The sequence below is a fragment of the Schistocerca americana genome, chromosome X (genome assembly GCF_021461395.2).
Source record: "Schistocerca americana isolate TAMUIC-IGC-003095 chromosome X, iqSchAmer2.1, whole genome shotgun sequence".
NCBI classification, from domain to species: domain Eukaryota; kingdom Metazoa; phylum Arthropoda; class Insecta; order Orthoptera; family Acrididae; genus Schistocerca; species Schistocerca americana.
In genome coordinates, this window is record NC_060130.1 from 663,588,184 (window position 1) to 663,603,769 (window position 15,586).

A 15,586-nucleotide genomic window follows, 5' to 3' on the forward strand; every position below is an offset into this window, starting at 1 on the left:
TGAAACCATGGAAAAACCTTAGGTGGTTATTTGGAATTAAACCCGAAACCTACTTGCCAACGCCCAGCACCGTCATACATTAGGTCATGGAAACGGCCTTGCAGCAGTGCTATTATTAATTTGTGGTAAATGAAATTAGAACACATTTCTTTAATAACGTTGTCCGTTAGTTTGACAACGTTTGCGTTAAACTGAATGTATTAAGTTTATTTAAACAAAGTTTTGTACCCGCCATGGTAGCCGAGAGCGCTAATGCTCTGCTTCTTGGACTCGGGTAGGCGCACCGGCCCCGAATCGAATCCGCCCAGCGGTTTAACGACGAGGGCCGGTGTGCTAGCCAGCCTGGATGTGGTTTTTAGGAGGTTTTCCACATCCCACTAAGAGAATACCGGGATGCTCCCCACGTTCCGCCTCAGTTACACGATTCGCAGGCACTTGAACACATTCTTGTTATTTCATGGCTAACACTAGACACAGACAGCTGGGGTGGGGTTCGGGGTGGCGACAGGAAGAGCATACCGCCACCCTCTGCAACTAACACCGCCATATCCGTAGTAACAAGGCCGACCCCACGTTGATACGGGACAAAGGCCCACAGAAAATCGTGAATGATTTAAACAAAGTTTTATAGCCTAGGAGGGTTCGTCAAGAAGAAACATTTGCCATTAATAATAAAAGTAAATTTTCTGTCAGTGGGTTACTTTCGTTCATTAGATAGGTACTCAAATAATTCTTGGTAGGCCTTTCTTACCTCTCCATGCACGTCTAACAGGGATATTTACAGTTTCCACTTGAACACAAAAAAACCTCACCACTAAGGAATTACTCGAATGAGACGAAAATCGGTGGATATGGTGCACATGTACAGACAACCAAGTTGTTACAACTGCAGAAAAATTGGATGATATACTCAGGAAATAGAACTTCGCAAAATGATTAAGTCAGTAACGCACTGGTCCAGCTCTGTTCCTTATGCAGGCAGTTATTCGGCTTGGCTTTGACTGATAGAGTTGTCAGGTGTCTCTCTGAGGAATATTGTACCACATTCTGTCCAGCTGTTAAGTTAAATAGCAAAATCCCGAGGTGGCTGGAGGATCCTACGCATAATGCCCAAACGCTCTCAATCGGGGAGACATCCGGAGACCTTGCTGGCCAAGATAGTGCTTGGCAAGCCGTGAACGGGCGGGCATTATCTTACCGAAATGTAAGCCGACGATTGCTCGCCATGTAAGGCAACAAAATGGGGCGTAGAATATCGCCGACGTACCGCTGTATTGAAAGGGTGTGGATGATGACAACAAAGGGGATCCTACTATTAAAAGAAATGACACCCCACACCATAACTCCTGGTTATCGGGTCGTATGGCGGGCGACAGTCTCGATGACATCCCACCGCATTTCGGGGCGTCTCCAGACACACCTTGGGCGTGGAGTCTCATTGGCTGGAGCAGAACTGTCTTCAGTGCTTAGTCCCGCTTCGAAATGAGCCCCGATGTTCAGCGAAGATGTGTCTCGAGACGCCTCCGACAGCGATGGGCTACCAACCTGACTGTCGCTCACCATACGCCCCGACAACCAGGAGTAACGGTCTGGGTTGCAGTTTCATTTCATTCCACAACGCGACCTCTTTGGTTGTCATCCGCGGGACCCATACAGCACAGTGGTACGTCGATGATATCCTATGCCCCGTTTTGCTGTCCTTCATGGCAAGCCATCCTTACATTTCAGCAAGGTAATGCCCGCCCCCACGTGGCAAGAGTTTCTACTGCTTTTCTTCGTGCTTTCCAAACCCTATCTTGGCCAGCAAGGTCGCCGAATGGAGAAAGTTTGGAGCATCATGGGCAGGGTCCTCTAGCCGATTTGAGATCTTGACGGTCTAATGCGCCAATTGGACAGAATTTGGCACGATCTCTCTCAGGAGGATATCCAACAATTCTATCAATCAGTGCCAAGCAGAATAACTACTTGTATAAGGACCAATTTGTGAAGATCTTTCTCTTGAATTAATCATCCAGTTTTTGTGAAATTGTAATCATTTCATTGCCTGCACATGTACATGACTTTTCCTATTTCCGTCCCATTGGGGTAATTCTTTCGTTGTGCGTCCTTTTTTTTGTCTTAACGTGTAATAACGTACAATGTCGATAGAAAATTTCATAACTTCGAAATGAGCTCTTTCACTTTTGCAAACCATAGTTTAGTTTACGGCATCTAACTTTGTCATTTGGTGGCCCAGCAACGAGAAGAAATTTTCTCTTACCCCGAAGACTATCTCCAATAAATGCGGTGTCTTAAATTTCCAGTACGTGACTGTTGTCTTATTAGGTCTGGTATCAGGAAAATTGCAATTCTCCGGTAACACATTACACACCCGTATCTTGTGTTGAAAAACCCCTCGCGCAATGTTAGACACACTTGTGGAAGTATGTGTCATAAGTCGCTTGGAACCTAGAATACGAGTTCGACAGTTGTAGCCGCGATGTAAATTGCGCTTTGTAACCAGATGATCCTTTAGCAGTTTCCTTTGTGTGCATGATCTCTTTATTTACACGTAAGAAATACTGAGCATCTGGGAAATATGAAAATGAGTTATAACTTGATTTATAGAATTTTGAACAATTAATGTCTGGTAGAGAAAGATACTGTCCATTAACACGTTTCTCTGTCTGTTACAGCGATACTGCAGAGGACGTCGGTCAATAAGGGTCAACTGAAGATCCAAGGAGTGGCAACGTGCCTGTACTTGTGTATGGACAGTTGCGGGCTGTTATACGGCTCGGTAAGGCGCCGAAACTTCTCACACAGTCGCTGTAACGTCACTTTCTCTAATTTGTAACGGAAGTTAGTGATTATTACGATGAAATAAAATTAAAATCGACAAAACTTCCCAAGTGGTCACCAACGGCTGCAAAACACTTTGCAGAGGTAGGAACACACACGAGTGCACATGAATAGTGGTCACAAAGAACTGATGACAAATGTGTGCAACGGTTGAAGTGTGTCCATAGAATTTTTTACGCGGTCTTATCTCTGTTTCAGACTAACTTACCACGTAAAAACATTAAGTTGAAAAAAACAATAATAATAATAATAATAATAATAATTAATATAATTATAATAATAAGTTACATACCAAGAAGGAGTAGTTAGCATCACCTGAATCTTTTTGAAGAGCATATTACCGCGAAGTGATTGGGTAACATCGTGGTAAACGAACGGTTATTTGTGGAACACTTGCACACCTTAAGTGCAGTGGTAGTATCATTCTGAGGCATTACATCGTTGGATACAGGATACACGATCCAGTCACATTAATGTGACCACCTGTCAAAAGCCTGAATAACCATCTTTTGCAGAGTGGAAGTGCAGGGAGAGGGTCAGTGACGTTCTGGGAGGTACCGACAGCGGTGTGGAGCGACGCCGACTCCAGTGCCGTGAACAGCTCTGCTGGATTGCTCCATTGAGGATTCATGGAGTTAACAATACGAACGTGATAGTCCCACGGATTCTCGATTGGGTTCAAACCGGCGGATGTCATCTGCGGCCTGTGACACACCATAGCCGGTTTTAGATAGCGCCATTTTGTCAAATACGATATAATTTAACTACCGCGGTACGCGAAACGCTTACAAACTGAGGTGTTTAGAAAATGCTTCCACCTTTAACCCGAAAGCGAAAGCCAATGATCTTTCCCTTTTGGACGTCAGATAAATCACTCCGTTTCCGCATTACGATAACGACTGCACAGTTTTCCACGTATGCTCCCCCCCCCCTCCCCTCCCGAGCGTAACATGCTTTATATACCCTCCACTGTCAGTGCTGCCACCCGGCGTCTGTGACTAGTTATTCAACTCACATTAATACGACGGGGCCGTGTAGTTCCAGATATTTTCTGTGGAGCTAAGACCGAGTATTTTATCTTCTGGTAAACCTTGCGGGATGTAAGATCGTGGTCCATGAAACTCTTCAGCTCCTAACGTTTCGTCCAGTGCTTTGCTGGACATCTTCAGAGGGGGGTTTCTCCTCCGGTGAGTCTTGCCGACTCCAGCGAAGCACTGGACGAAACGTTAGGAGCTGAAGAGTTTCATGGACCACGACCTTACATCCCGCACGGTTTACCAGAAGATATTTCATCCGGTCGTGAAAGCCTTCATACCGAGTATTTTAGCTGACCAATCGAGATCCGATAGAATGCCTAAGTTTTCATCGGACCAGTAAAGTAAGCATGCAGCGCCGTGATAACGGATGTTTTCGTCTCAGCAGATGGGAGTGTCTGGAGCATACCCATGATGAAGATGTATATGAAAGGTCAATAATTAGTCGCCGAGAACCTTGAAACAAACACCCTGTTTCATGTACACGGTTGCGTGATTGAGCGGGCCCAAGTCGTGGTATTTCGAAAACTTAATTACACCCTACACATAGGCTGCGGGCCATACACGCCATTGGGCTGTCAGTGCACTCGACGCCTTGTATCATTTGCAAAAGAGTCACAATACGACTCGGAAGACCACACTACATCACTCAAGTCAGCTACTGTCCAGTTTCTGTGTTCTCTGGCGCACTGAAGACGTGCATCTCTAATGTGCCACTGTGTGCAATGGCTATTCGCGAGGTACCAGATTCCAGATGTCCGTTGCATGCAGTTCACTTCGCAATTTTCGCTCAGAAACTGTTTGAAATTGACCTGCATTCACTGACGACAGTAATTCCTGTCGAGTTTCTAATAGATTGCGATTGACAAAGCGTGACCCTCGTCTCCGGTCTCTGACGCTGGAAGTCTTTTTACGATCGTTGTACATACACCGTGTTACATGGTCACGAATGGGATACAGTTCTTTGTCGACACGTTGAACATTCCGCGTTGATACACAAGCAACTAGAAGGACTTTATTTACGGTGTGATCATGATAACGTCGACGCACTATAGTTCCTTTCTGCCATTGTGTCACGCCTCTACGCCGACATACCTTACTGTGCTGATTTCATAAAACCGACTGGCCCGTATATACAACTTCATTGGCATGATTTACGTAAGTGGTGGAAGATTAAATAACCAGTGGTACCACTACAACACCAACAGCCCTTTAAAGTTAGCAGTGGACTCTTTTAAGACGCTGACTAATACAGGGGAGGGGGGAGGGGGGGGGAGCGTTCAATAAGTAATGCAACACATTTTTTTCTGAAAACAGGTTGATTTCATTCAGAATTCCAATACCACATTATTCCCCACTCTCTTGGCTACAAAACCCTATTTTTCAATATATTCTCCGTTTTAAATACACTCCCCATCATCCACGTGCTGCTTCTGGCAGAGTGCATCCACTATTGGGCCAGACAAATGGAAGTCGGAAGATGCAAGATCCAGGCTGTAGAGTGAAGACGCAGAAGACCAGTCAATTGAAGTTTTGAGACGATGATCCAAAGAAAATTGTCACGATCAGCCTCACGCTAACAATTCCGCAGACATGTTCCTTCGTTGCTCTTTATGCTCTTCTGTTAGGCTGTGAGGAACCCAGCTGATACACACTTTTGAGTACCGCAACTGGTGCACGAGCGTGTCAATACAACCAACAGAGACTCCCAGCTGAGCAGTGAGGTGTTCTACTGTGATCCTTCGATCACCTCGAATGAGAGTGTCCGCACGTTCCAACATTGCAGGAATCACAGCTGCGTCCTGCCAGCTGGCACATGGGAGATCGGACTGGTTTGCGCGACCTTATGGCGATGATGATAGACGCCTCGCCCAGCGACTCACCTGCTTTTGTTCACTGCCACGTCTCCGTAGACATTCTACAAGCTCCTATGAATATCTGCGATGCTCTGGTTTTCCACAAAAAAAAAAAATAAAAAGAAAGAAACTCGGTGACAGCTGTCTACTTGGAACGCGCATCTGATACAGACAAAATTTCGAGGGCTACGTATAGCGCCTCCACCTATCGGAACTTCTTGAAACTATAGGGGCTGAAGCGGGAATATTCCACGATGACCCCCAACAAATCCCGTATTTTTGAACCTAAATGGGCCGAGAAAGAAAATGTGTTGCATTACTTATTGAATGACGCTCGTATTTTATCCGGTGAGCTTATTTGCTGCTCTAGTGATGTACACTAAGAGGTTTCTCTAGGTAACGTACCAGTTGCCGTAATACATGTTGCGTCACTGAAATATCAGACAATGTGATAGTTCACGGGGCTGTAAAAAGGCGCTCTATGTGTAACAGTGCATTGTGTAGCTATATGTGGTGGTAGGATGTCCAAGCAGCACTTCCACCGCCACTATCACACGTGACCTCACGTCGTAGGTGACGGGCACACATCTAGTTGTCCTAGAGTGTTGCACAGCAACGAAAGTGTGATTGAGGTGATCATTAAAGCTGCACAGACGCACAGGGCAGGCATCTGTGGCCAAACGAAACCTGGATTTGCCGCCAGGGTCAGCCTGGTCCGTCGCAGTTCAGCATAGCTTTTCGCGACTTCTCTGGAAGCGGAGGCAATGTGATTTGGGTGTGAATGCCTGGATATCGGGAAACAATGCTCTTCTGCCAAGAGACAGTGGGCTCTCTCAGGGCGCGCTGACAATTATGGTCGGAATAGCACCTGCCCGTGACGGGTACCAGTCGATAAGACTTCCCGGACTGGCACTGTGCAAAAATGTGTCCACTCAAATTTATTTTGCTGGTTAGATGCTCCTCTGCTGCAACGTACAGGTATGTCACGTTGTTCAACGAAGTGAGAAGAGCTCTGCTATAAACCAGTCGCCAGTCTTTCTTATTGTTGACATGTTCACTGCTCTGAAGACATTTTGGGATGTAGCTACCTGCCGATACTGGTAGCAAATCAGACTCTCCTTCTTGGTGCGTAATTTTCGTTGTCGCAATTATAACACTGACTGGTTCAAGTGCAAGCATATTCGGCTCGAGAAGTAGCGTCAGTAATTCAGTGTTAAGGAAATGACCCATAATTTTCATACGTTACAAATTTAAGATGTGAGAACGTGTGCATTTTTTTTTTTTTTACTAGAAAAGTAGCGGTCGCTGCAAATCATGAGTTCCATAATGTAAGTATATAAAATAAGAATTATCGCTATTTTAAGAAAGCATTGTACCTTTCTGAATACAGACGCATGTTCCTATGTCGCAGCTTTCTTAAATCAACTGCGCTTTTATGGTACACGTGTAGTTACAGAGGGGTTTCTTGTTTGAAACTCTAAAGGAATACATTGTTCTTTACAGAGAAATAACCAATATATTTTATACTACTCTAAATATTTTCTTCGTTAATATTATATAACCGAACAGTATTGATAATCAGTAATCAAGATATCCTGATTTGCACAGAACAGTTCCTAGTGTAAGTGAAACACTTTACTAATAAGTTATATCTTGAACTTCAGCCCAGGTACACTTTCCAGTACATCTACTATGTCACGACTTATCTGATTTGACGCTAACTTATTAAATAAACTTAAACACAATAATCAATAATGAAACCGACAGCTATGTGTACACACCTGAGAGTTAACATAATTTAAATTAACTATGTCAAATTACTATCAAATCTACTTTACTTAACAGTTTTTTACCGTTAGCTTCGATGGGTTAGACATTTCAATTTTGAAGAATGAACATTTCTCTGAAATTATTAGCTAATTTTTAAACTTATAAGACAAAATATCAAATAATGGATTGAAGAAGCACAGTTTTCCAGAAATCTAACCATTCCAGGGCAAAATCGTATAGCTTGAATGTTGTGGTTGAACGACCGCCGTATCGGTTAAGTGACCAATGTATCATGTTTCACCTTTTTAAAATTATTAAATATCTACGTATTTAGAGAAGAGCGGTATCGCGAAGGAGTGAACATTATATGAGTCTGGAGAGATGTGGATAATACGCTTAGGTATTTAAATACAAGTGTTGACGGAATAAACGTAGCAGGGGCAGACTTCATGAATGGTCAGTAGCCTGCAATTTTACGACGTGTAGTTTGCTTCACTTAATGCTCAGCTAGCATAATAACAAAAGAGAACTGGATATTTCTGATATACAGTCGACGAGTTTGGGATTTGACCTCTCTGTTATAGATAATTTCCATCTAAGACTGCATTGGCATGATAATGAATTTCTGTAGGATATTCATTGAGTAATGGTGCGGGTGCCGGAAACCATTCAAAATTTGCAGATTGTGTTGAGCGTGCAGTTTGACTTGTTGATGAGGCGAACATACTTTCTTACAGTTGACGCAATGTATTTACTGATTCTTATTTGTCCAACAAGTTCAATGGATTATTTAGCTCTCTGCGTTCTATATACGTTAGTAATATGGAGGAAAGTACGTGGAGTAGGCTCATCAGCACATTGCTAGTTCACTCAAACAGAGGATCAAGTGGACAGCAAATAACTACGCTACTTCAAAGTGCATGGTAAACAATCAATTCCAGTCGATTTGGCTGTTTGACGCTCTCATCTGGCACACGTTATCCCACTCTCTCGTTCATACGCAGCTTACTAAAGCGTTATCACAGTGCAAACAGACGTGTTTTCTTATACGATAGTAAGGCACACTAAGTAAAGCATCGTATCATCTCATGCGCCATAACTTTTATCGATATACTAACGTTTTGCGGCGTAGCGTGTGATATTTGGCAACTGGGACGTAATTTGTAAGAAGTCTTTCGATGGAATTAGTAGTTCAGCTGCTGTGTGAGCGATTAAATAAATATCGTATCTCAAACTGTAGCTTATTTAGCGGTTCAAAAATTTTAATGATGTTAGCCGCATTTAGGTACTGAAATGTGTCAGTAATAACAAGCGAAAATTTGTGCCGGACCGGGAATCTAATCCAAAATTCTCACTTTACACATAAATATATATACAAATTATTTATAGCTTCCTTCTTTCCTTTTCGCCTACGACGAATAGTCTTAGTAATTTCTTTAAAAAACTTTGAGATATCTTTAATCTAATACTCATAGCTTAATTCATCACTCCCCTTTCTATCTTTCGGCGCAAATACTGTCTTTAATCGTTCCCTTTCGGTTCTTAGAAACTAAATTTCTATAAACAGGAAACTTCCCTATACCTCCGAGGTTACGTAGAAACAATCATGCGCGGATACTCGAACAGGAAGATAATTTCAGTTCGTGAACAGAAATTTGCGGCTAAATCCCAACCGTCGCAATCATCCCTCATTGACTGAAAACATATTTACATCTACATCTAAAATATCCTCCGGAAGCCACCAGACCGTGGATGGCAGAGGGTACCTTGTACCGCTACTAGACATTTCCTTTCCCATTCCACTCTCTGCAGTCATGCCCAAATGCTGTTTCTCTAAATTTCCCGTCTGAGCTCATGAAGCACCCCCATAATACTCGCTTGTTCATCGAACCTAGCAGCGCTCCTCTGAATTGCTTCAGCGCCTTTCTGCGAGCTGACCTGATGGGGCTCCAAAACAGTGGGATTGCACTGGTATTCTACACACGATCTCCTTTACGGGTGAGCTAAACTTTCCTAAAGTTCTCCCAATAAACCGAAGTCTACCACTCACGTTCCATACTACCGGCCTTACGCGATTGTCCATTTTCTACAGCTTTGCAACGTTATGCCTAGATATTTAATCGACGTGACTGTGTAATGCAGCAGACCACTAATACTGTACACAAACATTATAGGATTGTTTTTCCTACTCATCTGCGTTAGTTTACATTTCCCTACATTTAGAGCAAACTGCCATTCATCATACAATATAGAAATTCTGTCCTCCAACAGCGTCGTCAGCAAACAGTCCCAGATTGGTGCTCCCCTATCTGTCAGATCATTTATGAATATAGAAAACAAGAGCGGTCCTATTACTGTCCCCTAGGACGATCTTGACGATGATGATGATGTTTGATTTAGCGGGCGCTTAACTGCGCGGTCGTCAGCGCCCGTACAAATTCCCAATTTTTACTCAGTCCAAGCTAGTCACTGTAACGAATGATGATGATGATGATGATAATGTTGAGTACAACACAAACTCCCAGTACCCGGGAAGAGAAAATCCCCAACCCTGGCGGGAATCGAACCCGGTACCCAGACACGAGAGGCACACTCTTGACAATGAATACTCGCCTTCCAGGCCAACGTACTGCCTTCTATTTCTTAAGAAGCCTTCGAGCCACTCACATACCTGAGAACCTATCCCGTATGCTCGGACCTTCGTTTAACAGTCTGCAGCATAAACTAATGATAAAAGAAAACAAAATGTTTACACTTTAAATACTAAATGTTGATTCGAGATCCACACTCTGTCTTAATTGCTTTTCAACAGTGTTCAGTGCTCTCACTAGTCTAAGTAACAAAGCTCAGACGGTCAATTTCTCAACGTTGTAAATATAACACTCTTTACGGCTGTACCAATATTAATCTTAGTGACTCGCTTGGATTCGACTATCGGCCAAATTCACGTTTCAGTTTATGTCACTTTCTTTTACACAATGCCTACAGAAGTGTGAACACGATGCTGTACTGCACAATGACTCGTCCTAGTCGAAGGAGCTTAGCAAAAAAATTTCGGATACGGCTGTATGGCCTCCTCCCTGTGTCGCGCCACTAAGCAATGGATCACATGTAATCAGAAGTTCCTCTAGGCACATAAGAGAGGGTTCCAGAACAGTAATGGCTAGGCCGAAGCCGGCAGTGCGGCGATCCGGCAGTGGCGGCGTGCCGCCGCAGGTGCGTGCGTGGCCCGCTGCTGGACGTGTCATTACCATACTGACAGACCGGCTGCTCAGCTCGTCGTTATGCAACCGGCTAAGCGCGGCTAAAATTACTGCAGACACCACGCTCCAAACCCACTGCTTCCCACCACTCGGTGGAAAACAATCACTTATCATTATTAGCCGACAGCATCCATCCTGCTTATAATGGCAGTGATTGAACCCGTTATAACGACAAAACTTGTGGCGTTGAGAAATGTGGCGTCTAAGCTTTGATGCTTATTTCTTAGTAGCTACTAATGAGAGGATTGAGCACTGTGGAAAAGTAAATATGACAGACTGGGGATTTTGAACCCTAATTTAGTGTTTGACGACTAGAAGTTTTGTTTTCTTTTATCTTTAATTTGTAGCTCGTGCTCATCTCTTTGCGAAGTCGTATTAGCTAACGCTGTAGGCTACAGCAGGAGTAGGACTCATTGATAGAGTGGGTGCAGATGTCAGCCGTATTACTCAGTTATGTATTATGTATAACCAAAAAGTCCGTAAACTGTCTGCAATTTATTGAGGCGTATATGTACTTCCTGGTGAAAGATCCGCCTTCGGGATTGAACAGTTTTACGAAGCAAAACAATCCATCATGGAGGCTATGTAGCTGGATATGGTAACACATTTGCCTTTCTCGTAGTTTTGGCAAGAAAAGCCTCAATGGCTCTCCTTTAGGTTTCATTTTTTAAACAAACGTCACAACAAAAGGCCAAACGAAAAAATTGTTGTATTGAATGCCGTGGGACTAATGAAAATGTTAGAAGTTAATATCGGGAAAGGAGAAATAAGATACGTAAACGAGAACGTTATCTCGTTTGAAGGTAATAACCTTAAGATGTCGATATCATCATTACTCAGCCATTCAGAGATGTGTCTGAGAAGTTGCATCTTGAACCCGGACCAACCTATACGTAAAATATTATTTTTTGTGAGATAACATTTCATTGCTCTGTATTGTGCTTGACTCCGCTACTGCGAAGAAATTTTTGAATGATTTCATATCATCTGTAGCTGGAATTTTTGCCTTGCTTGTGTGGTGTTGTAGAATTTCAATGTTGGACCATTTTCAAGTATCCTAATATACGGTATCAAAAGCAATTCAGTGCATTAACCATAGATTACAAGATAAACACAAGAACAAATCAGATGATAGACTGTGCTAGGATTAACAAAAATTTACAGAACAAAAATTCAGCAAAGGTACATCATGCCTGACTAGCCTTTGCACATTTCACATTTGAACTGCGTCCACTGTCATCGTGCTTCTGAGTGCAAATGATGTCGTTGAAATAAAATCAGTACTGCTGGCACAATTCATATGGACGCGCGTCACACATTTAAGGTTATGTACGTATTTTTATCATGTGTTTTGTTACCGTGTTTATCTTTAAACCGAGTGTTAGGGCACTCAATTCCCATTCGTTCCATTTATTAGGACGCTTGAAAGTGATTTTAAAACCGCAATTGTACAGCAGTGCACAAATAAAGAAAAACTAACAGCTGTAGTGGTATCTAAACAATCAAAAATTTTCGAATTTGTAATGTGTGTAAAATGAGATGAAACTTCAGATCCTGGTTGTGCACCAGACGATTTATTTCTCTGTCTTAGCCTACAGTAATATTCAGTGTTTTTTTCGATTTCCTGAGAAACTGGCTTCACTAAACTTTCCTGAGAAACTGGCTTCACTAAACTTTTTTTTTTCTTATAAGTTAGAGCACGTTTTGTTAGTAGTGAAGATGTCCAACTCCTTATAAATAAAAATGTTAGTACTGCAGAAATCACAATTTACCAGCGCTAGCTTCGAGTGTTTCGATGGAAGATTACAAACTCCCTCCAAGCAAAGGAGAAAGAAAGGGAACTTAAGGTTTAACGTCCCGTCGACGACGAATTTATTAGAGACAGAGCGTAAGCTCGGATAGGGCGGGGATAGGAGAGCAAGAAGGATGCGTCCTTTTGAAAGTAATCATTCCAGAATTTACCTTAAGAAATTTAGGAAAACAACAAATACAAATCTAGTACTTAATCATGGGGCCGCTGCGCTCTCTCCCTCAGAGTGGAACGGCGTGCAGCCACCTCTTGCAAACAGAGAGAAAACTGACTCCGAAACATTCTGTACCTCCTTGTTCTGTAGGCTGACCTACTCGGGAAAACTGATGATTAGACAATTTTCAAATCGACTAGAAGTCTGTTATTGCAATGCACACCGCAGCAGATCTGTGTGTGTGTGTGTGTGTGTGTGTGTGTGCGTGTGTGTGTGTGTTTTGTAGTTTAGGGGTGCTCGACGACGAGGTTATCAGAACTCTTACGAAAATTAATAGAAATGAATGTGGTTGAAACGTCGAAAACGTTATAAAAAAGGAATAGGCAGTCCGAGGTAAAGTTTCATCCGCGGTCACCGCAAAATTACACTTATCTCATATCCTATAAGGCGACATTAAAATAGTTAGATGTTCTACAAATATCAATTAATACATAAGCAAGACATGAGGTCAACTAAAATAATTACACAAGGACATATGGCTCCCTGATCACATGGAAAAAACTCGGATGAATCGTCACTCAGAAAATTAATTAAAAACTCCATCCTAAAATTTTAGGTGACAGGTCGGACATTTAGTGTCACTCTTCTTCCCATCTAACACGGAAAGTAACGCAACTGCTGAATTGTCTTCAGTCTGAACAAACTAATTATTGACTTGTTTAGTTATGGTCGAAAACTCCGTGTAAGAGCAATGTTTGTTTAGTGGGGATAAAGACAAAAAGCGGCCGTGGACTTATTAAAAAATTTTGCCATCCTATGTCTGGAGCGATCTACGCAAACTAATGGTTCTCTCTGACGTAGTTCTTACCTTCAGATGTTGTTGAACTAATTACCATATTAGAAAAGTGCCAGTCTACTGAAAGATCATAAGCTCCCATCAGAAAAATGAAGCCAATTTTAGCTAATGTGTTTTTTGTAAATAGCTATTATATAGTTATTTATGCTTAGAATAAAATTTAATTTTCGAATTTTTGTATTGGTAGGGGGTAGAGGGGTGAGGGATTGGACATGGGGAAAGAAGTAGACGTGGCTTATTCAATTCGTAAATTTTACGTAGATGGTGCTCCATAGCTTGCAAACATTCAAAGAACGTCAAGGCGACCTGGATAAGCTGCTGCCTGAATGAAAACTATTTATCGATTTCGAGTTTCGATCACACTGATCATCAACAGCTCCATAAAAAATGTAGCCTACTTCAGTCAATAACAAAATGTAATATTAGTTGTCCTTTTATAATCATATCCAGTGATAGACAATCACATACGGTAGCTATAATGGTGAGAAGACGCCAGGCAGTGCTCCGTGCTTACAAGGGGCCACATGGCAATCGGATTTTTGTAGATTTTTTTTTAATTTATGGTCTGTGCAGTTCAGAACTAAAATATCTATTTGAATAAGCAGTTGGACGCAAATCTCAGAAATTCTCTAAGAAATCTACGTTAAGTTTTACGGACGTCTTTAATATGCTAAAGCATCATCAGTTATTCTCTATAGGTCGTGTGATTGCAAATACAGCGTAACCTTAGGTGCAAAAATAACTGAGAGAAAGTGTAAACTATTAAACATCATGGGATCGAACCTGTCGACGTATCCTGTACGAAGATGGTGGAAAAGCAAGAAACCATGGGAATTATACTAGACGGATGACTATTAATAATAACCGAGAGAAACTAGAAGCACACAACGGATAACATACAAGGTGCCATAACAGAAAACTTCTGTCGGTTCAATAATCTCACCCCACCCCCAAAAAAAAATCAGGATTTATGATACCTATGCATTCTGTAAAGTATGTTACATGTCTCACTTGTATCTGATGAATGCCAAAGGGTAATACAAGTGTCCAGCAGGCATCTGTGGAAAGACAGTACCGTGTCTTTGAACTGAAAAAAAAGAAAGAAAAAGAAAATAAATGCTCGCCTACCACGTGTGTGGTACAGGTTCGATTCCCAGCCCTGCCAAAATTTTAAACAAAGGTACATGTTCCATGAAAGTTCCATAAAGTGTAAAATATATAAGGATGAAAAATCATTTTAATTTGTAAAGCTTTTTTTAAAATTTAAACAATCTTTTTTTTACCATCTTTATATATTTTAAGCTTCACGGAATCGCTAGTAGGACATGCACCTTTGTTTAAAAATTTGCGCCACCCGGGAATCGAACCTAAAGCTCGGACGTTGTACGCTATCATTCTAACACATAATCTGCCAGGAAGTTTCATTCTAACACATAGCCACACGGCCTTCGAAGAAAAATCTACCTTGATTTAGCTTATTAAAGACGGTTGGAAAACTTCCAAGTCGATTTCCTGGATATTTTTTTTAGATTTGCATCGAACTATTTTGGGGGCTTAATATTGGAGTTCTGAACTTCAGGTACCACAGATATAAGGAACTACAAAAATCAGATTGCCATGTGGTCCTCTTGTTAGACTAGAACCTGTAGCCCGAAAAATATCTAGGATTTTAAAATGTCTACAAAGACAGTAGTTACCTCTGAATTTTCCCAGCAGAGGCGTTGGTCATAACCGCACTACACATACATTGATATCCGCTAGGAATGCGAAGTGTTGCAAGGAAATGCTCGAACATCGCCTGAGAAAGAGTATTCTGTCGCTTCACAAATACGGAAAGCAATTGTTCGTTGAGAGAAGGAGGTTGTAGTGGGGCCTGTGGCCGGTGAGAGAAGCGGCTGCCAGGAGCGTCGCAGCTTTGGAGCCCGGTACGTCTCCCGGCGGACAGCGACCCGCCGGTTTAAATCACTGGGTGGAGGGAGTGTATCCTTATTACACGGCACGC

At 42.2% G+C, this 15,586-nt stretch overlaps 1 protein-coding gene across 1 annotated transcript in view; it reads left to right on the forward strand.

Moving 5' to 3' along the window:
• The window catches only part of LOC124556236, a gene marked incomplete at its 3' end in the record, with an annotated part of 825,860 nt that overhangs the window by 668,510 nt on the left and 141,764 nt on the right, over positions 1–15,586 (forward strand). The window contains exon 3 of the mRNA XM_047130225.1: positions 2,676–2,779. Coding sequence (XP_046986181.1) covers positions 2,676–2,779 — 104 coding nt within the window. The remainder of the gene's footprint in view (positions 1–2,675; positions 2,780–15,586) is intronic.